Here is a 23,080-nt window from a genome sequence, read left to right on the forward strand (position 1 = left end):
ATGTTTTAGATTAAACATAATTAGCATAGGGCACTTTGTTGTAAATTATTGCAGAAAATAATTAGTTAATTCTAATTGATTAAAACTCATCATTATATAATTTACGCTATTCGAATTTTAGTATTTCAATACTGTTACAGTTGTTTCAAATTTCAATATTTGTAACCATTGAAACAGTTTTTGTAAGACCATAGTAAAATAAAAAAATAAATATACTATTCCGATGAATAATATATTTTTTTTTATTTAGGAGTAGTGTGTAGAATAAAATAGTCTAAACTACGCTTTCTAAGTAACGTATGTACACGATAAATCACAAAAAAAAAAAAATGAAACAGTTATGTAAATAAATGAACATAGTTACACTACAAAAGCCTATTAGAATTCTGATTTTCTGGTCGAAGTATAGGCCCAACCACAAGTCGCAAGCAGTACATTTAGTTTCAAAAGCTGAACAAGTCGATTGTTTCCAACAACCCCATACGAACTCCACAATTTAAGTAAGTGTTTTTATTAAACTCTTAAATGTTTAATCATATAGTGTTAAAAAAACCAGTACAGTGGGGTCGGTGCATAGTGGGGACGGAGCATAGTTGGGTCGGGGCATAGTGGTGACGGGGAGGTCACAGGTTTACAAGAATTTTTAAATCTGAAAGTGATAAAATCACTTTCGAAAAAACGCTTCGATGCAAATCGGTAGTTAGTATTTTCAAGCCAGTACAGTCCAAACCAAGCACAGTATAAACCAGCAAAGTTAGAAAGTTTAAAATGAAGGTTCTGTATTTACAAATGAGCATCAAAGCGTTAATTTGAAAGTGATTTTATCCGAGAGGACTAGTACAGTAGAGTATTGGCATAATGTAATCAAAGCAATGAGGAAACGGACAGGTCACAGGTCTACAAGAATTATTATAAATAAAAGTGATAAAATTGAATAAAATCGCTTTCAAATTAACGCTTTGATGCTCATTTGTAAATACAGAACCTACAGCGATTTTATTCAATTTTATCACTTTTATTTATAATAATTCTTGTAGACCTGTGACCTGTCCGTTTCCTCATTGCTTTGATTACATTATGCCAATACTCTACTGTACTAGTCCTATCGGATAAAATCACTTTCAAATTAACGCTTTGATGCTCATTTGTAAATACAGAACCTTCATTTTAAACTTTCTAACTTTGCTGGTTTATACTGTGCTTGGTTTGGACTGTACTGGCTTGAAAATACTAACTACCGATTTGTATCGAAGCGTTTTTTCGAAAGTGATTTTATCACTTTCAGATTTAAAAATTCTTGTAAACCTGTGACCTCCCCGTCACCACTATGCCCCGACCCAACTATGCTCCGTCCCCACTATGCACCGACCCCACTGTACTGGTTTTTTTGTTTTATTTCTAACAAACGGTTCCTGTGTGTACAAACGTACCGGGTGATTGGTTAACTATGGACCAGTCAATAACTTAGAAGATATTAGACTTTTTTTAATTCTATTTTTAATTAAATTGTATTGTTATTAGTTGGGACAAATTAAATATATTTTTGAAAAATATAACCCCATCCCATTTATGTTAAAACCGTATGAACTTAAGAATTTTAAACGGTAACGTATACATTTTATTAACTTTTTTAACATTTTGACTGGCCGATAACTAGTTATGGATAATTTCAAGTTTTCAAGTTACTCAGGTTTAAAATTTAAGACGGGAGGGAGGGTGGAGAGTAGAGATGTTTTTATCTGCGCGCATTGCTCAACCACCCTTCCCCTTCCGTCATCAATTTTAAAATTGAATAACTAGAAAACTAATTATCCAAAACTGGTTATCGACCAGTCAAAATATTCAGCAAGTTATTCTTAGTTCAAAAAGTTAATCCAATATATACGTTACTATTTAAAAAACTCAAGTTTATAAGATTTAAACATACAAGGAACGGAGTTATAATTTTAATAAATATATCAAATTTGTCCCAACTAATAATTATTAAATTATAAAAAAAAAAGTAATTAAAAAAAGTTTAATATATTTTAAGTTATTGACTGGTCTATAGTTAACCAATCACTCGGTATATAAAATAAAATTCGGGCGGTTGCTTTAAATGATAAAAACGCATTATTATTATTTTTACAAAAAGTATAAACGGATATATTAAAATAAAACACGACACAACATACGTTGACTTAGACCGTATTTTATTATAATTTAACTATCTTAACATAGTCCGAGAGACTGGCCTGGTTCATTTAATTCTCTCGAGAAGCGTATGCAGCTCGAGTGATCCGATTTCATTGAATTAACATATTCACTTGGAACTTGGATGCTCTCGCCAGCAATTGGAACATTTAAGTAGTTAAACAGTAAATTAGTTAGTGTTTAGCTAAGGGAAGTCAATTAGCCGCTTCTTAATATCACAGCCTGATTAGACAGAACTTCTGAACGAACTTGTGTAGTCCTTCGACTAGTTATTAGGTAGCATTGGTAGAGGATCACCAAGTTAAAAAGGTATACAAAGTACAAACAAAACAGCAACTTAATTTAAGCAAATAATTATCATACGCTGAGTGAGCTATAGATATACCATTTATAAGTATGCGCGTTAGAAAAACATATCAGTTCCTAAGATGGATGACTGATTTGAATTAGACGCAAGTGTATTTCTTTATTAAATCTAAGTGATAAATTAATTTAATCTACAAGCTGCTGCTTCAACATTGTTGCTCCACTACAAACGAGGTACGTACACTAACATTTTCACACACATCACAATAATATTTAGCGTAATGGTTTAATTTTGAAGAGGATAGCTCCGTTAGCTTCCATAATTTTTCCCATTTACCCACACACCTTGATCTAAACCATTACAAATGGTGACCAACGTGGGCTTTTACCTCTCCTTTAACCATTATACATTTAAATAAAACAGTAATTAATACGGCGATTTATATAGGGAAAAAACCGATAATAATAATATTATTTATTTTATTTTATTTTATTACAATACAAACCAAATATGCTATGGGTTAAGTGTTTCTGAAAGAAGTTTCACTTCATCCGCGCGTACTCGTAACAAGCACTGTTTTTTGTTTTATAATGGTAATAACTATATTTCTAAAGATGTTCTTTTAAAACGGATTTGACATTCTCTCTTAAATGTTATCTTCTTTACGCTATTAACTCACTAATAGTTTCGCTTTAAATCCTTTTGGGTTGACTAAGAACCATTATGTGTAGTCAAGCTTAGATGCTTGAAAATTAAATGGATATAAAATGTAACTTTAATAACAAAATTTAGCTGAATACTTTTACCTAATTTCTATTTTGAATAGTGTAACCTAAGTTTTATATTATGCAATTTAAATAGTCAACAGACTTATTTTTATTTTTGTCAATCCTCAGTATAGTGAAATTACTGTAATTTTGGCCAAATAATCAACATTTCGATTTTGATTTCTATCTCCTATACAAAAAAATCAGTTAGCGGTCTAGGAAATATTGTGGGTCAAGTAGAAAAATGTTTATACATACATATGTATATATTAATCATATTAAAAACGGGTTCGCAGAACTATAACATTCTCATCTCTGAACCGGAGGTAACTGTGACTAATATTAAATGTTTTTTTAATCATTATTATTCGCAGATAAAAATGAAAATCTTCTGTTTGGTAATAACTTTTCTATTCCTTGTGGGTATTTTCGCAAATGATTATGGTAATTATTTTATTTTCACACTTACCAACTTAAGGTAGCTAAAATTTGAAAAAAAATTAACATTACACTTTTTTAAAGCGAAATATAATGATCTGGTGGGCCTCACAAGTCAGTAACATTTTTATTTTATAAACAAATGTTTTTAAAATCCACTGTTTTTATACATATTTTTTAAATTATGTATCACAGCTGCAGGCATCCGTTATACTTATTTTCAGCCAATGTCTGTAGAAGGTAGACCTGGAGCAAGTAAGATATTATATTTAAAATTATATATTAATACATATAGAAGCTTTGTCTTACCTAATTTGATTTAGTTTTAATATTTTAGTATAGCAAAAATCTTCATTTGTTTATTCTAGATGCAACAGTATCTAAGTTGGAGTATCTAATTGAGAAAATGGTTGATGATGTCAATAATAACTATAAATACCAAGAATTCCGTAATCATAATTATAATAATAATAAAAAACATCAACACAAGAGTAGAAAAAAATATTTGAAAATAATATAAAAACGTCATCTCCTATTTACTTTATGCAACTGATTAGTGTTATAATTATTATATTTCTCAGCGAAATTTGAATAGAAGCTTTATGAAAAAATACTGATGCTCATAAATAGCTCTATCAACCTCGTCTGATTAATATATTTTATTCTCATCGCCTAAACTGCATCTAATGACTGCATCTAAATGCATCAGTCTATATAATACAGTTTTTTCTACTTTGACTTTCGTCTTATAATTTATAAATATATATAATGTGATAACTAATAATTTATTATAGCAAATTCAATTCAATATCATTTATTTATTTAATGTTAATTTCAGGTAAAATTTGTTTTTTGTTGGCTGTACCGAGTAATAGATTTTGTTATATTTTATAAAATTATTTCCAATATTTAATTCCTATTGAATTCTCCAAAGAGACTCTCATCGTATTTAATATACAGTGGAGCATACTTCTTCCAAATTATCAGCGCACATGTTTTTTCTTCCTTGAAATTTATCTTCTTGTTTATAATAGAATATAAAATTAAATGCAATAACATACATTTTTGTGTTGTTAATTTCAGACGAAATAGAAATTCTCTTGGAAGTAGACGGTAATAATTTCTCATTGCACTTTATGGAAGCGTTCCAAACAGTTGTTTGATATTCTTTATGCACACAAGATTTTTGTTTTAATTTCAGAACCTCCACCTCGCCCAATTGAAAGTAAAAACCTTTTTTTATATATAATATTTATTATTCTTATTGCATATTTATTATTTATATTAAGTTGAGAATAATAATATGTACTTATTGACAAATACCAATATGAAATATCGGTTTCAATAATAAAACATATGTGGGTACATTAAAAATAAATGTACATTAAATGTAGTTTGTTTTAAATTATAGAAGCCAATCAATTCTTAGACATAATGCTTCAACAATTAGAGGCACTATTAGGTAAATATAAAAAAGAATGTATTTTTTAATTAAAAAAAAAAAATAGTTACATATTTTTTTATTTTTAATAAAATAATAAAATAAAAATTGAAGTCATAAAGTTATATACGTTTTATGTTAAAATTTTAAGAATTATTCAAAATAAAATGTAAACCGTTTATTTGAAAATCGTTGTAAGGTATAAATTTACATATTTCATACAATAAAATATTGCATTAATTAATATTGATCTAATTAACCTCAGTTATAGAGTAAATATTTATATATAATTTATATAAACCTGGTTTTATTAACTGCATAATAATTTGATGTTTGATGTGTTTGTTACAGGACTAAGTGACATATATTTAATTAATTTTGCTCGTAATTACGATTTTTTTTATATTCATTAATAGCCTTAAAAGCTTGTTTTAGATTTGATATTTGCTTAGTTTTATTTATTTTATTTTTTATGTCAGAAAACAATTGTAATAAATTCAACTTTTTGTTGAGGAGAGAGGTAGAGAAAGTGAGACTAGAGTGTTAATGTGTAATAATTTTTTGGGGATTTGAAGTATAGAAAGTGTACATTTGTTGAGTTTCAACAATAATATGTGACTGTACAAAAAGTTGGTTGTATCACAATTAGTGAATAATGTATTATTTATCTTTATTATTTCTCCGCAATACGGTCTTTTAATAATTATTGTTTTAGCCGGGGCAACACGTGAAGACGTTAAAAATATAAGAAGAGCATATGTTGTTTGGTCTTTAAGAAGTGCAATCACACGTCGTATATTAGGTAAATATTATTATGGAGTTGTATGGTTTTTAAACGCTATTAATATATATATATATTTTTTTTTTTTAAGTTATTTAATAGGAACAAGGATACAATTTATTTTACATTTTAACAATTAACTAAATAAATTATAACTACTTACACGTACATTCATGCAATACAAACAGCGTGGCTGTTCAATACGACACCATGCTTATTGTATTATTTTTTATGACTTCGTAATAACAAATAAAATAGTTGTGTCCTGCACAATAAAGAAAAGTAGTAACTAGTAAGCTAAAATGAGCATACTAAAAAAAAAATGTTTTCAATTTTTTTAGGTGCACCTGATGACGCCCCTATATTACCTAAGTGTCGTTTGCTAGCATTGTACTTGAGTACACAATCTCCATTAGCATACATAGAAGAAGTTAACATTGACCCAACTGGCCATACATGTATCTTCAAGGATAGACATCATTTCGAAAAGAGATACAGTAAAATCGGTGGCTCGTGGTCAGAAGTAGACGGAAATGGCCAATTCCGAGAAACACTCGAGACACAATTACAACGTATACAACCACAAGTTCCACCCACATCCTAACCTAATGTCAAAAAAACAGTGGCCTCCGTATTCTGTTCTTTACATAATATATTATAGTTTATCTTATTATTATCACTATATACACTATAAAATCAGAATTTTTAAAATATTATACATATATTTAAGCTGACGGGAAAACAACCGTCTTTGGATTTTTTCAATAACATATTTCATATAATACATTTTTTTGTACAGTAAGTACGTAACTTTATATGTCTATTTATGTGTCATATCATGTCTACCAATAAAATTAATGATTACCGAATAAGTAAAGTTGTATTTTTTCATCTAATCTATTCCAACTATTTATTACTGCTTTTAAATCCTTACACTTTATATTTCTACTTTTATTAAATTACTGTGCGAATTTGGGTGACAGGTTCATCGTTTATATTTCTAATAGATAATTCATCTTAATGGTTATTAAGTATTATATAGAGATTTGGTGTTAGAGGTAACATAACCTAAACGGAGTTCTAATGATGAGTGACTAAATAAAACAGTCTAGTGTATATTTTACATAAAAAGCCAGTTATGGAAATCCTGGCTGGTCAACCACAATGGTATTAGATTGACTTAAAATATATCATTGAAATACGAACAATGCAGGGTACGATAACTAATCCTACATAATATTTTAAATCAAAAAGAATGCCGATTTAAATTTTTTTTTCCAACGCATTGTTGTGTGCTAAATTCTAAATTTGTAAAATTGTTTTTTGTGGGCTACTACTCATGTTGTATACTTTACGTGTACGTGTGTACTACTTTGATATTTACATCGCTACGAAGATAAAAAAATAAGACACTAAAAACAATGAAAACTGACCGTGGTTTTGCACACAAATTCAAGGTATTTTATGTCTAACGCATTGAATAATACACAAAATCTGGGAATTAAAGGTAAATAATGTACTAGCGCATTTCATACAACAAAATTCCAAAGTACAAAATAAAATCTTACACATTATCTAGTGGAAGTCCGAATTTGGACCTCTGATTAAAGAATTCTGAACACATTGAAAAAAAAATATCGTTCTACTCGTTAAAATTGTTCTAGATAAAAAAAAATATATATATATATAATATATATATATACAGGGTGATCCAACTAACGTAAGACACTCATTTTCAAGGAAAATATGAATATTTTGAAAAAAAAATTTTTCCTATTCTTTTAGATATAAGTTTTACTACATTTTTCAATGCTTTGAAAACTTTTATTTTCATCCCTTATACGATAAAAAGCGTCTAAGTTCACGTTTTCAAATGGCAACATATGTTTTTATGTCCATAAATTTGTAGGCAAACAATTTTAAAATATGTTATCGTTTGAATTATTGATTTTTATCCATCTAGTCGTTAGCTATGACTTTGTAAAGATATTAAATTTTCTCTTAACAATTGTTATATTTCTATGGTTTTCCAAAGACCGGGGGCCAATAAAATACTTATTTATGATCGCATTGTCCGATAGATGAGTACACAGATAATCAAACACAATAAAATGTTTTGTGATATTTTGGTTGACCAGCGACTCATATTTATAGATAACCGACTTTTCTAACACACCGTCATGACAGGTAGGTTGACAGACCTATATTGAAAGCGGCTAACGAATGGCTATTTAACCACAACAATCAAAAACTGTGGTACAAGTAGGTTGAGAACTGCTGCTATGATGATAATACAGAATATTATTATCATTAATCTAGTTATCATAGTTTTCTACTATCTATGTTCTACATTCAACAAGTAACAGCACAGGCCAACAGATTATTATCATGCCATTATGAAAATTATAATTTTTATAGTCCTTATAGGTAGTAAACAATAGCTTTAAAATTTGGCTTACAATCTCATAAGTGCATACATTGAATGGACAAGCGTCGCGAAGCGTTACTATTATTTGTTTAATTATGTTCAATTTATTCAGAAGATGTTCTGTGCTCAAATAATTGTTTTAAACAATTTACACTAAATAAGGAATTTTGGATTTAATTTGCTTACTATTTTAATTCTACAGTAAATATTTAAAATGTTGCCTATTTTACATTTATAAATAACTTTTTATATAATCAACTTTATTAATAAAAAATAATGCAATAAAGTGGACTGTGTTTAAATGATTAAGTTGTCTAAAGACTAGATATTTGTAAACAGTGTTTAAAAAAACCTACAACAAAATCACAGTTAAGTTTGAAATTGTATTAATTATCGACTTAATTTAAGTCGGTAGTTCCAAACTGTGATTCAAAGTACTTTTACTTTTTTTTCAGTTTTCCACATTCTGTTGGCAAAAAAGATTTGATTTTTCTGTAACGGTAAATTTTTCAACATCATTGATATTTAATTTTTTTTCTAAGTCAAGTTATTTCTTATCAAGATCACGTTAATAAAAATATGGTTCAATAGTTTGTGACTCAATTACACAAAATCACACTATGATACTCAAACTTCAGAAATAAAGTTAGGGGTTGTGTCACGCAAACATTAAATTATCAGAACTTGTCTTTTTTATTTTATTAATAACTATTAAATTAAATAGTTTATATGTTTCTAATCTTTTTATTAGTACTTACTAATTATTATTATAACTTATAAAATATATAATGTTATAATAATAGTGATTCTAAAGCCTTTATAATAAAATATGTCTGTTACAAAAATTTAAAATTGAAAACTTAATTCTTTTACAGTTGAATCTGCTTATTTAGATTTTATGTATAATCAGTATTTTCTTATTTTTATTATTTTTTTCACTTTTTAATATATAGAAGTGCCAATAATAAATTTAATATCTTGGAGACGCTTTCATATTTAGGTGACTAAATTAAGGTACATAATTTGTTTTGGTTTAAGAAAAATAATAGTTCAGAAAATGTATTCTACTGTAAATATTGCTTAAGAATAATTCTAGTAACTCTAGTAGTAGAAGTAGTAGTCCTATCGATAACAAATTAGTTGATCCGGATTTTATTCCGTCCTCTAAAGTAAAAGCTCAAATTCCCGTGCCTCCTTAACGAAAGTTGCAATCAGATCTCCCATCAAATTCGTCTATTAAGAAATTATTAACTGAAGGCGATACTCTACTCCAAAGCTCCTCTGAACTTTTGAACACAACTTTTGGTAAACTAGGTGAAACCGACAGTTCTCTAGGGCAGTGTAGTAACACTTTGTTAAAGTCAGCCATGAATATCTACTGAAAAACATAACCTCAGCGCAAAGTCTCCAGAACCTCCTATTACACTGACATTTCAACGTCGTTCTCATAATTTCTATATTTTTACCGACCAATCTCGCAACACGTTAGACACGACCTCAAATTTCTAGGGTGCAAAAACACAATACATTTTCATTATTTTTAGGGTCTTATTTTTTTAGTTTTGTAGCAATGTAAATACCAAATCACGAGTTATGTCCATTGTGGCCGACCGGTCAGGATATTTTTTTCCATAACTTAATAAAATATTTTAAACTTTTTTTTATAACTGTCGATATATATATATATATATATATATATGTAATTAATTATTCTAAACGTTTTATTTAGTAACCAACATTTGAACTCCATTTAGGTTATGTTACATCTAACATCAAATCTCTATATAATAACCATTAAGATGAATTATCTATTAGAAATATAAACGATGAACCTGTCACCCAATTTTGCACAGTCATTTAATCAAGGTATACATATAAGGAAAGGATTTAGAAGCAGAAATAAATAGTTGGAATAGATTAGATAAAAAAATACATCTTTACTTTATCAGTAACTATTAATTATATTTTGATAGACATGAAATAAAACAGAAATAGACATTACAAAAATTGTATTATGTGGAATATGCTATTGAGAAAATCCACCGACGGTTCATTATCCGCCAGCGTATATATGTATAATATTTTACAATTTTATATTGCATATAGTGATAATAATAAGATAAATTATAATATAACATGGAATGAACAGAATATAGATGCCAGTGTTTTTCTAACATATACAGGTTTTAAATTATAATGGTAGACGTTCAAAATGTTCGATGTGGGTGGAATCGTAGACGTCCAATCTCATTTTGCCTTCATTATTATCGATTAAGATACATTTACGGTAAGTTAAGTCAATCTCAACTTCTTTTATGTATGAACGTGGTAATTGTGTACTCAAGTATAATCCTAGCAAACGACATTGAGGTAATAAATAGGCTTCATTATTCAAAGTTCCATCTAAAAAATTTGAAAATTTTGTTTTTTAATTTAGTGATATTAGTTTACTATTTACTACTTTTTTTTGTGATCTAGCACACAAATATTTTATTAGTTTATATGAATTCATAAAATAATACAATAAGCATGGTATCCGTATTGTACAGCCAAGCTATTTGTATTACATAAAAGTACTTGTTAGTAGTTATAATTTACTTGGTTAATTGTTAAAAACTAAATTCATTATTATCCTTGTTTTCATAAAATAACTTATACATAAATATGAGCCAGTGAAAATGAAAGTTGCGTAAGTCACATTTAAGTTGTTTTAAGAAATAGAAGGGTTTGCGTTTTGTATTTCTATAGCTTTGTATTAAATAACAACATTTTAGGTGGTGCTCTCTCTTAGAGTATGATTTTTTTAAATTTGACTTACGGCACTTTCATTTTCACCAGCTCATATAATATTGATAGCATTCAAACACTTTACAGCTCTATAATAATATTTACCTGATAAACGACGTCTCATTATCGTTTTTATAGCAGGAACAACAAAATCTCTCCGGTCGTTTGCAAGTTCTTTTAATGTTCCCAAATCTATGAAAATAATTATTATATAACCATGTTGCGAAGAAATAATAAAAATCAATAATATTTTAGTAGCTCTTTATGCATAATTAATTCGTTACATTACAAAGAACTGTAAGAAGAATTAACTTTTTGTTCAACCATTTTGAAACTCAACAAATGTATTCATTCTGTACTCGAAATCCCAAAGAATGTATTACACATTAACACTGTCATCACACTCTCTCTCTCTCTCTTTCCTCAACAATAATTTTAGTTTACTAAAATAATTAGTATTTGACATAAAACATTAAATAAATAAAATGTACCAAATATCAACTCTAAAATACGGTTTAAAGGCTATTTGAAGCTATCAAAATATTCGTAATTACCTTGTTTAATTACAGCAAATACACATCCTGTAATAAATAAATCAAACATTAAATCATTAAGCAGTCAATAAAACAAGGTTTCATAACCTGTATAGTACCCCGACCTTTTCTCCCCGAATCAAAATTCCCGAATGACTTTTTTTTCCCTAATATTAAGCTATTGGTAAAATATTTTTGTATAAATGTTAATTTATATCTTATAGAGATGTATAAATAAACGATTTAAATTATATTTCAAATGATTCTTAAAAGTTTAAACATAAAACATATGTATAGCTTTATGACTTGAGGTTATAAGTTTATTTTTTGTTTAAAACTACAAAAATATGTAACTATTTTTTTTAATTTTTTTATATTTACCTATTATACTTTCTATGTCTTGTATCAGATTTTGAAGGTAATAAATGGCTTCTAAAATGTAAAACAAAAACAATTTAAATGTACCTACATATTTTTTAAGATTAAAACAGATATGTCTTATTAGTTTTTGGGAATAAGTAGATATGATTCTTATCGAATTGTTAAAAATATAAAATATAAAAATATGGTTACTTTCCATTTCCTCTTTGTCTATTTCATCTGAAATTTAAACAAAACTCTTATGTGCATAAAGAATATCAAAACAATTGTCCATTAAGTGCAATGAAAATTATTACCCGCTATTTCCGAGACAATATCTGTTCGATCTGAAATTAACAACATATTAATTAATGATATTGCATTGTTTTTTATTTTCTACTATGAACAGGAAGACGAATTCTAAGGTAGATGAAACACGTGGATTAGTAACTCGGAAGAAATATGCTCCACTGTATATTCAATACAATAAGCGTCTTTTTAGAAAATTTAATAGAAATGAAATATTGGAAATATTTTCATAAAATTCAACAAAAACTATTACCCGGTACAGCGATCAAAAAATTAATTTTGCCTGGAAATGATATTACATAAATTAATGATATTGAATTCGACTTGCTATAATAGATTATTACATTATTTAATTATAAATTAATAGACGAAGGTCAAAGTAGAAAAAACTATAATATTATATAGACTGGGAAATCGTTATGAAATGTAATGGCTGAGTTCATGCGGTTTAGGTGATGAGAGTAAAACATATTAATCCGACGAGGATGCTAGAACTAACATCAGTATTTTTTCATAAAGCATCTATTCAAATTACGGTGAAACATATGATATTAATAACACTCATCAATTGCATGCAATTTCCTAATATTTTTTTCTACTCTTGTCTTAATTCGTTTTAATATTATTATTATAATTATGTTTACAGAAGTCCTTGTAGTCTAGGCCGTTATAAGAATTATCAACCAATGTTTCGATCAGATGCTCCAATCGATCTAGAATAAACAAATGAAGATTTTGTCTATATTAAAATATTGAAATATAATAAAATTAGATACCATAAAAATGTTAGAATAATATTGAACCCGGCTTTGAGCAGTAGCCATTTAACTTAACGTTACTCCCATTTAATTAAGTTTCAGGTTCAATTATTAGAAACAGCTTATGTACAAAAACACTTCGTTAACTCAGTATAAATGGTAGATAGGTAAAAAATAATAATTGTCAACATAATCCTTAAAATACATGGTATAACATAGGAACTACCATATTGTTTTATAATATGTATTACCAGTCATAAGAATAACTAAATTAATTTATTACGGAAGTCGAAGTTTGTTTTTCTACTTCCGAACTAGTAAATAAATTTTATTATTAGAACATAGTAAGAAAACTATTGCAGGAAAACAAACTTCGACCTCCAGCCAAGTAAAGTAAAATTACTTATTTTCATGACTGGTTGAAAAACATGTAGACAGATTTTTGTTTGTTGGCAACGATGTATAATACATTTATTACATTATGGTATTTACATAGTTACTATATTATATTACATATATATTTTAAGACTTATTTTGAAATTTTTTTTTTACTTTGTGACCATTTACACTTAGTTAATGAAGGGTATTTGTTGGGATAACAGTAGTTTTGTTTATACATTTAAATAGAAATGACACAGAGTACTCACTCGTTATTACAGAATATAGAATTGAAAAAATGAGAAAAATTAAATTTTTTATTTATTTTATTTTATTTTATTATACTGTCTGTAACGCGTGGTTCATTATAAATTTATCATAAAATATTTGATAAAACAACTGTCTGGAGACCTCAGAAGTGTTGTACTATTTTGCTTGTAACTAAGAAAGTATTCGACCAATATATATGTTTATTTGAAATACCAGATCTACACAACTTTTCCAATCTAATGATATCTCATAAAACCAATTTTGTTTAGCTATTTAATCACAAAAAAGGCGCAACATTTTTGATCAAATTTTAACGCGTTTAATGGGATTGCGATACTTTGTGTGTAGTATAAACTAGGGTTGGGCCTATCCGGATATTCGGATATCCGAATTGTCCGGATAATTCGGATACGGATATCCGAAATCCGGATAGTTTCGGATATCCGGATAATTGATCAACTATCCGGATAGTTAAAAATTATCCGGATAGCTTCGGTTATTCATTTCATTTTTATAAGACAAATATATCTTAATAATATACAGTGTTTTTAAACATACCGAATAATAAAATAATGACACCTAATTAAATTTTACTATCACATGAATGATTTTTAGATATATTCGTGTCAGTGGTTGTTAACCGACTATTCGGACTCTTTGCAGAGTCCATCCTCAGGGTTGTCACGACTGTTCCGCTGCCGGTTAATAACCACTGACACGGATATATCTGAAAATCATCCACGTGATATTTCAACCCGTAAAAGTTTCAAAAAATACATAAATTTGAGTACTCAAAAAAATATAATCGGCTGGTTAAAAATTAAATGAATATCCGAAACTATACGGATAATTTTTAACTATTTGGATAGTTTTGGTTCTACGGATAATTGAAATATTATTTGATATCCGAAACTATCCGGATAGTTTCGGTTATCCGGATAGTTGATCAATTATCCGGATATCCGAAATTATCTGGATTTCGGATATCCGTATCCGAATTATCCGGATATCCGCAAAATCCGAATATTAGTCCCAACCCTAGTATAAACGGCGGTGGACGCTTCGCTATTTTTTTTACATAGTTCCACGCCACTACCGTATCGCTGGATACTGTTCTGTACACTGCTCTACATATCTGGTACACTTTTCTTAACTATTGAAAAAAACTGTAATTTTTAACTTACTAATAACTTGATAATTAGGTACATATAACAAAGCTTCTATATAATATATTAGTATAATATTTTAAATATAATATCTTACTTTTTCTAGCTCTATTTCCTACAATTAAATCATTTAGAGTAGAAGCTTGTTTGATGGCTCCAGCTGTGATACAAAATTTAAAAAATACATATAAAAACAGTGGATTTAAAAAATTAATAAACATTTTTTTTTTAAATATAAATGTTACTGACTTGTTATGTAAATACTATACAAGTAATCATCTGCAATAAAGTGAAATATTGATTTTTTTTTTAAATTGAAAGATTTTATTTGTATAACTATGAAAATAAAATAATTACCATAGACATTTGCGAAAATATCCACAAGGAATAGAAAAGTTACTAATACACAAAAGATTTTCATTTTTATCTGCGAATAATAATAAAGAAATATACATTTGATATTGGTCACAATTGTTTTTGGTTCGGAGATAAGAAGGTTATGGTATTTTGAAGCAATTTAAATAAGATAAATATATTCATATATATATATTGAATTTTAAGAGGAGTGACTTATTTACATAAATTTATAGCTCTCACAAGGCACATCTTGTGCCTAATATATTTTGTTGTTTAAACGGGTTTCTTTTTAAGAAACTTATTCATCAACGATACTCTGACCTGAGGCTCTATGTAATAATACATTTAACAACTTGGCTTATTTGGTTCTAATAATATGGGAAATATTTCAAATATTGGACAATTTTTTTGTACAACGCTAACCAAAATTGTTTTTTACTAAATATATATTTTACCCGGCTATAGTGTTTTTTAGAAACATGAACGGTCTGTTGTTATACAAATAACATTGCCATTTGCGTCATACTTTAACAATACTGTTTCTATAAAGTTTTAATAATATCTGTTAAATATTGTCCTACTTAAAATGTGGGATAATATAGGGACACGATCAATTTCTAGCGGGAACAACTAAATACATAATTGTCCCAACTAAATTATTACAGGAACAAATGTGAATTATTTATTCCAACTACAAATTTATTTTGACCCTATAATAAACAGACTTTTAGTTGGACCTACTTTGAATTTTGAGAGGAGTGACTTATTTACTTAAATTTATAGCTCTCACAAGGTACATCTTGTGCCTAATATATTTTGTTATTTAAACGGGTTTATTTTAATGAAACTTATTCATCAACGATACTCTGACCTGAGGCTCTATGTAACAATACATTTAACAACTTGACTTATTTGGTTCTAATAGTATCCGAAATATTTGAAATATTGGACAATTTTTTTGTACAACGCTAACCAAATTGTTTTTTACTAAATATATATTTTACCCGTTTTTGGTGTTTTTTAAAAAGATGAACGGTCTGTTGTTATACAAATAACATTGCCAATTGCGTCATACTTTAATAAAATGCTTCTATAAAGTTTGAATAATATCTGTTAAATATTGTCTTACTTAAAATATGGGATAATAGAGGGACACGACCAATTTCTAGCGGGAACAACTAAATAAATAATTGTCGGGGCGGACAAAATATTTTTATTTTTTTATATTTGATTTTTAATGTGTATTCAATTATCAAAGAAACGATAAATTATATTAAATGCTTTTTAGTTTTATAACCAATTTTTTTTTTCATTCGAAAAATGACTAATATTTTTCTTGAAAATTTAAGTCAAAGTAAAAAGAAACTTATTTTTGCATGTTCTTAGTGTTAACAATGTATTTTTGGCGATCAAACGAAAAACAATTTTAAATACCGTGGTATATATTTGTATATACTCACTTGGGCACACGCTGTACACAACAAGTGTGTCACAAGACCTGGCGGCGCGCGTTGGTATCGTGGAGCGGTGTAGCGGTAATCGGTACGAGATGCGGTGACACACGCGCAACAAGAATACAACTCTGTGGCTTGGAGCAAAAAGGGCCAGCGTCGATTTTGTGCACAAGCGAGTTAGTTCGCTAATTGAAAAAATTGAATCATTCTTAATATACTGTGAAAAAATCACACTCTGAGGTCAAAAAATGAATTACTCACGAAGAGTTTGATGAGAAAAAATTAACACAGAGCCTAATGAAAAATAAAAACTTCAAAGCTCATTTTCCGAAAGTTGCAAAAAGCGACATTGGCCCTTCTTGCTCCACCAAGCCACAGAATTATACGACCAACTAAAAAAAAAACAACTCATAACCGGTGGATCAACCAAATGGGAAGACTTAATACTAAAAAAATAATCATTGGTTCGAAAGACCAAATAATGTTCGTTAAAAGGAAAACTGTATAGTAAGTATGTACAAATATATAACACGGTATTTAACTCATGCAAAGAACTGCTATTAAAAAACAAAGAATACTATACAATAAGTTCTCATCACTGGCCAGCTCGCTATGACAATATAACTAACTTAAAACTAAATATATACAATTATGCAATAATATTTACATCGGTCGCTCTGGTAGTCGGTCGGTTCAGTGTTGTGGACTGTACAGTAAAACTCGGAACGGTCGAATGTGATTATTGCTCTAATACAAAACGGTTTTGAGTAAAACAAAAGGAAAACGGTGTACAGAAAAAAACCAATAAAATCAAGCAAAAACACGGTTGAACGGTAGAGAACAACGGTGATGTGGTATCAGCTGCTGCTCGGTACGATGAATCATCTGCAGCATCGTGTGGTCGGTAGTGTTGGAAAACAGAGGCAATCTTGTGTCTAACATATTTTGTTATTTGAACAGGTTTCTTTTAATACAATCTGAATATACTCAGATATATATTTTACCCGGCTATAGTGCTTTTTAGAAACATGAACGGTCTGGTGTTATACAAATAACATTGCCATTTGCGTCATACTTCAACAATACTGTTTCTATAAAGTTTTAATAATATCTGTTAAATATTGTCCTACTTAAAATGTGGGATAATATAGGGACACGATCAATTTCTAGCGGAAACAACTAAATACATAATTGTCCAAACTAAATTATTACAGGAACAAATGTGAATTATTTATTCCAACTAAAAATTTATTTTGACCCTTTAATAAACAGACTTTTAGTTGGACCTACTTTGAATTTTAAGAGGAGTGACTTATTTACTTAAATTTATAGCTCTCATAAGGTACATCTTGTGCCTAATATATTTTGTTATTTAAACGGGTTTCTTTTTATGAAACTTATTCATCAACGATACTCTGACCTGTGGCTCTATGTAATAATACATTTAACAACTTGACTTATTTGGTTCTAATAGTATCCGAAATATTTGAAATATTGGACAATTTTTTTGTACAACGCTAACCAAAATTGTTTTTTACTAAATATATATTTTACCCGGCTATAGTGCTTTTTAGAAACATGAACGGTCTGTTGTTATACAAATAACATTGCCATTTGCGTCATACTTTAACAATACTGTTTCTATAAAGTTTGAATAATATCTGTTAAAATTGTCCTACTTAAAATATGGGATAATATAGGGACACGACCAATTTCTAGCGGGAACAACTAAATAAATAATTGTCCCAACTAAATTATTACGAAACAAATGTGAATTATTTATTCCAACTACAAATTTATTTTGACCCTTTAATAAACAGACTTTTAGTTGGACCTACTTTGAATTTTAAGAGGAGTGACTTATTTACTTAAATTTATAGCTCTCACAAGGCACATCTTGTGCCTAATATATTTTGTTATTTAAACGGGTTTCTTTTTATGAAACTTATTCATCAACGATACTCTGGCCTGTGGCTCTATGTAATAATACATTTAACAACTTGACTTATTTGGTTCTAATAATATGGGAATTATTTGAAATATTGGACAATTTTTTTGTACAACGCTAACCAAATTGTTTTTTACTAAATATATATTTTACCCGGCTATAGTGCTTTTTAGAAACATGAACGGTCTGGTGTTATACAAATAACATTGCCATTTGCGTCATACTTTAACAATACTGTTTCTATAAAGTTTTAATAATATCTGTTAAATATTGTCCTACTTAAAATGTGGGATAATATAGGGACACGATCAATTTCTAGCGGGAACAACTAAATAAATAATTGTCCAAACTAAATTATTACAGGAACAAATGTGAATTATTTATTCCAACTACAAATTTATTTTGACCCTTTAATAAACAGACTTTTAGTTGGACCTACTTTGAATTTTAAGAGGAGTGACTTATTTACTTAAATTTATAGCTCTCACAAGGCACATCTTGTGCCTAATATATTTTGTTATTTAAACGGGTTTCTTTTTATGAAACTTATTCATCAACGATACTCTGACCTGTGGCTCTATGTAATAATACATTTAACAACTTGACTTATTTGGTTCTAATAATATGGGAAATATTTGAAATATTGGACAATTTTTTTGTACAACGCTAACCAAATTGTTTTTTACTAAATATATATTTTACCCGTTTTTGGTGTTTTTTAGAAATATGAACGGTCTGTTGTTATACAAATAACATTGCCATTTGCGTCATACTTTAACAAAACTGTTTCTATAAAGTTTGAATAATATCTGTTAAATATTGTCCTACTTAAAATATGGGATAATATAGGGACACGATCAATTTCTAGCGGGAACAACTAAATAAATAATTGTCCCAACTAAATTATTACAGGAACAAATGTGAATTATTTATTCCAACTACAAATTTATTTTGACCCTTTAATAAACAGACTTTTAGTTGGACCTACTTTGAATTTTAAGAGGAGTGACTTATTTACTTAAATTTATAGCTCTCACAAGGCACATCTTGTGCCTAATATATTTTGTTGTTTAAACGGGTTTCTTTTTATGAAACTTATTCATCAACGATACTCTGACCTGAGGCTCTATGTAATAATACATTTAACAACTTGACTTATTTGGTTCTAATAATATGGGAAATATTTGAAATATTGGACAATTTTTTTGTACAACGCTAACCAAAATTGTTTTTTACTAAATATATATTTTACCCGGCTATAGTGCTTTTTAGAAACATGAACGGTCTGGTGTTATACAAATAACATTGCCATTTGCGTCATACTTTAACAAAACTGTTTCTATAAAGTTTAATAATATCTGTTAAATATTGTCCTACTTAAAATATGGGATAATATAGGGACACGATCAATTTCTAGCGGGAACAACTAAATAAATAATTGTCCCAACTAAATTATTACAGGAACAAATGTAAATTATTTATTCCAACTACAAATTTATTTTGACCCTTTAATACACAGACTTTTAGTTGGACCTACTTTGAATTTTAAGAGGAGTGACTTATTTACTTAAATTTATAGCTCTCACAAGGCACATCTTGTGCCTAATATATTTTGTTGTTTAAACGGGTTTCTTTTTAGGAAACTTATTCATCAACGATACTCTGACCTGAGGATCTATGTAATAATACATTTAACAACTTGGCTTATTTGGTTCTAATAATATGGGAAATATTTCAAATATTGGACAATTTTTTTGTACAACGCTAACCAAATTGTTTTTTACTAAATATATATTTTACCCGTTTTTGGTGTTTTTTAGAAATATGAAGGGTCTGTTGTTATACAAATAACATTGCCAATTGCGTCATACTTTAATAAAACTGTTTCTATAAAGTTTGAATAATATCTGTTAAATATTGTCCTACTTAGAATATGGGATAATATAGGGACACGATCAATTTCTAGCGGGAACAACTAAATAAATAATTGTCCCAACTAAATTATTACAGGAACAAATGTAAATTTTTTATTCCAACTACAAATTTATTGTGACCCTTTAATACACAGACTTTTAGTTGGACCTACTTTGAATTTTAAGAGGAGTGACTTATTTACTTAAATTTATAGCTCTCACAAGGCACATCTTGTGCCTAATATATTTTGTTGTTTAAACGGGTTTCTTTTTAGGAAACTTATTCATCAACGATACTCTGACCTGAGGATCTATGTAATAATACATTTAACAACTTGGCTTATTTGGTTCTAATAATATGGGAAATATTTCAAATATTGGACAATTTTTTTGTACAACGCTAACCAAATTGTTTTTTACTAAATATATATTTTACCCGTTTTTGGTGTTTTTTAGAAATATGAAGGGTCTGTTGTTATACAAATAACATTGCCAATTGCGTCATACTTTAATAAAACTGTTTCTATAAAGTTTGAATAATATCTGTTAAATATTGTCCTAGTTAGAATATGGGATAATATAGGGACACGATCAATTTCTAGCGGGAACAACTAAATAAATAATTGTCCCAACTAAATTATTACAGGAACAAATGTAAATTTTTTATTCCAACTACAAATCTATTGTGACCCTTTAATACACAGACTTTTAGTTGGACCTACTTTGAATTTTAAGAGGAGTGACTTATTTACTTAAATTTATAGCTCTCACAAGGTACATCTTGTGCCTAATATATTTTGTTGTTTAAACGGGTTTCTTTTTAGGAAACTTATTCATCAACGATACTCTGACCTGAGGATCTATGTAATAATACATTTAACAACTTGGCTTTTTTGGTTCTAATAATATGGGAAATATTTCAAATATTGGACAATTTTTTTGTACAACGCTAACCAAATTGTTTTTTACTAAATATATATTTTACCCGTTTTTGGTGTTTTTTAGAAATATGAAGGGTCTGTTGTTATACAAATAACATTGCCAATTGCGTCATACTTTAATAAAACTGTTTCTATAAAGTTTGAATAATATCTGTTAAATATTGTCCTAGTTAGAATATGGGATAATATAGGGACACGATCAATTTCTAGCGGGAACAACTAAATAAATAATTGTCCCAACTAAATTATTACAGGAACAAATGTAAATTTTTTATTCCAACTACAAATCTATTGTGACCCTTTAATACACAGACTTTTAGTTGGACCTACTTTGAATTTTAAGAGGAGTGACTTATTTACTTAAATTTATAGCTCTCATAAGGTACATCTTGTGCCTAATATATTTTGTTGTTTAAACGGGTTTCTTTTTATGAAACTTAGACAGTATTATAAAATAAAATAAAATAAATAAAAATTTAATTTTTCTCATTTTTTCAATTCTATATTCTGTAATAACGAGTGAGTACTCTGTGTCATTTCACTACTTAAATGTATAAAAAAAACTACTGATGTCCCAACAAATACCCTTCGTTAACTAAGTGTAAATGGTCGCTAAATAAAAAAAAATTCAAAATAAGTCATATAATATGTAATGTAATATAGTAATTATGTAAATACCATAATTTAATAAATACATTATACATCGTTGCCAACAAACAAAAATCTGTCTACATGTTAAACCATTCATGAAAATAAGTAATTTAACTTTACTTGGCCGGAGGTCGAAGTAAGTTTTCCTACAATAGTTATCCTACTATATTCTAATTATAACAAAAGCTATATTTACTAGGTCGGAAGTAGGAAAACAAACTTTGACTTCCGTAGAAAATTAATTTAGTTTTTCTTATGACTGGTAGTACATATTATATAACATTATGGTATTTAATTAGTTCCTTTATTATATCATGTATTTTAAGGATTATGTTGATCTAGCGACCATTTACACTGAGTTAACGAAGTGTTTTTGTACATAAGCTATTTCTAGTAATTGAATCTGAAACTAAATTAAATTGAAGAAACGTTAAGTTAAATGGCTACTGCTCAAAGTCGGGTTCAATATTATTCTAAACATTTTAATGGTACCTAATTTTATTATATTTCAATATTTTATTATAGCCAAAATCTTCATTATTTATTCTAGATCGATTGGAGCATCTGATTGAGACAATGGTTGATAATTCGTATAACGACCTAGACTACAAGGACTTCTGTAAACATAATTATAATAATAAAAAAAAAAAAAATTTAAGACAAGAGTAGAAAAAAATATTAGAAAATTGCATGCAATTGATGAGTGTTATTAATATCATATGTTTCACCGTAATTTGAATAGATGCTTTATGAAAAAATACTGATGTTAGTTCTAACAACCTCGTCGGATTAATATGTTTTATTCTCATCACCTAAACCGCATGAACTCTGCCATTACATTTCATAACGATTTCCCAGTCTATATAATATTATAGTTTTTTCTACTTTGACCTTCGTCTA

General features: G+C 28.1%; 2 protein-coding genes across 3 annotated transcripts in view; one reads left to right on the forward strand and one right to left on the reverse strand.

Annotated features, from left to right (window-relative positions):
- The first annotated feature begins 413 nt into the window (after positions 1–413).
- On the forward strand, positions 414–6,720 carry LOC126839132 (uncharacterized). Its single transcript, XM_050574205.1, has 11 exons — positions 414–500; positions 3,642–3,711; positions 3,790–3,819; positions 3,901–3,960; positions 4,074–4,154; positions 4,544–4,573; positions 4,789–4,818; positions 4,907–4,930; positions 5,117–5,167; positions 5,862–5,948; positions 6,269–6,720. The coding sequence occupies exons 2-11, from the start codon at positions 3,648–3,650 to the stop codon at positions 6,529–6,531; spliced, it is 720 nt and encodes a 239-aa protein (XP_050430162.1). The 5' UTR covers positions 414–500; positions 3,642–3,647; the 3' UTR covers positions 6,532–6,720.
- Positions 6,721–10,330: 3,610 nt separating this feature from the next.
- Positions 10,331–23,080, reverse strand: part of LOC126839133 (uncharacterized) — a 28,932-nt gene continuing 16,182 nt past the window's right edge. The window contains exons 1-12 of one of the 2 annotated variants that reach the window (XM_050574206.1): positions 17,395–17,604; positions 15,274–15,343; positions 15,166–15,195; positions 15,014–15,076; positions 12,989–13,057; positions 12,598–12,627; positions 12,353–12,382; positions 12,249–12,275; positions 12,057–12,107; positions 11,697–11,723; positions 11,248–11,334; positions 10,331–10,758 (exon numbers count right to left, since the gene is read on the reverse strand). In XM_050574206.1, the coding sequence (XP_050430163.1) occupies positions 10,547–10,758; positions 11,248–11,334; positions 11,697–11,723; positions 12,057–12,107; positions 12,249–12,275; positions 12,353–12,382; positions 12,598–12,627; positions 12,989–13,057; positions 15,014–15,076; positions 15,166–15,195; positions 15,274–15,337 (690 nt within the window). In that variant the 5' untranslated portion in view covers positions 15,338–15,343; positions 17,395–17,604 and the 3' untranslated portion in view covers positions 10,331–10,546. Of the gene's footprint in view, positions 10,759–11,247; positions 11,335–11,696; positions 11,724–12,056; positions 12,108–12,248; positions 12,276–12,352; positions 12,383–12,597; positions 12,628–12,988; positions 13,058–15,013; positions 15,077–15,165; positions 15,196–15,273; positions 15,344–17,394; positions 17,605–23,080 lie in introns of those variants that run through there. The other variant, XM_050574207.1, reaches the window with a different exon arrangement.

The sequence above is a fragment of the Adelges cooleyi genome, unplaced genomic scaffold (assembly GCF_023614345.1).
Source record: "Adelges cooleyi isolate 19-005CV unplaced genomic scaffold, UGA_ACOO_1.1 ACOO_flye_CR_arks_rails_tigmint_CR_PRNA_30, whole genome shotgun sequence".
In the NCBI taxonomy this organism is placed as follows: domain Eukaryota; kingdom Metazoa; phylum Arthropoda; class Insecta; order Hemiptera; family Adelgidae; genus Adelges; species Adelges cooleyi.

What these genes read in the sequence shown, in the direction of transcription:
- LOC126839132 (XM_050574205.1), top strand. Translation starts at nt 3,648, where the DNA reads ATGAAAATCTTCTGTTTGGTAATAACTTTTCTATTCCTTGTGGGTATT. An exon ending in TATTTTCGCAAATGATTATG is followed by an intron (nt 3,712 to 3,789) that starts GTAATTATTTTA and finishes ACTTTTTTAAAG; the next exon opens with CGAAATATAATGATCTGGTG. An exon ending in TCCACCTCGCCCAATTGAAA is followed by an intron (nt 4,931 to 5,116) that starts GTAAAAACCTTT and finishes TTTAAATTATAG; the next exon opens with AAGCCAATCAATTCTTAGAC.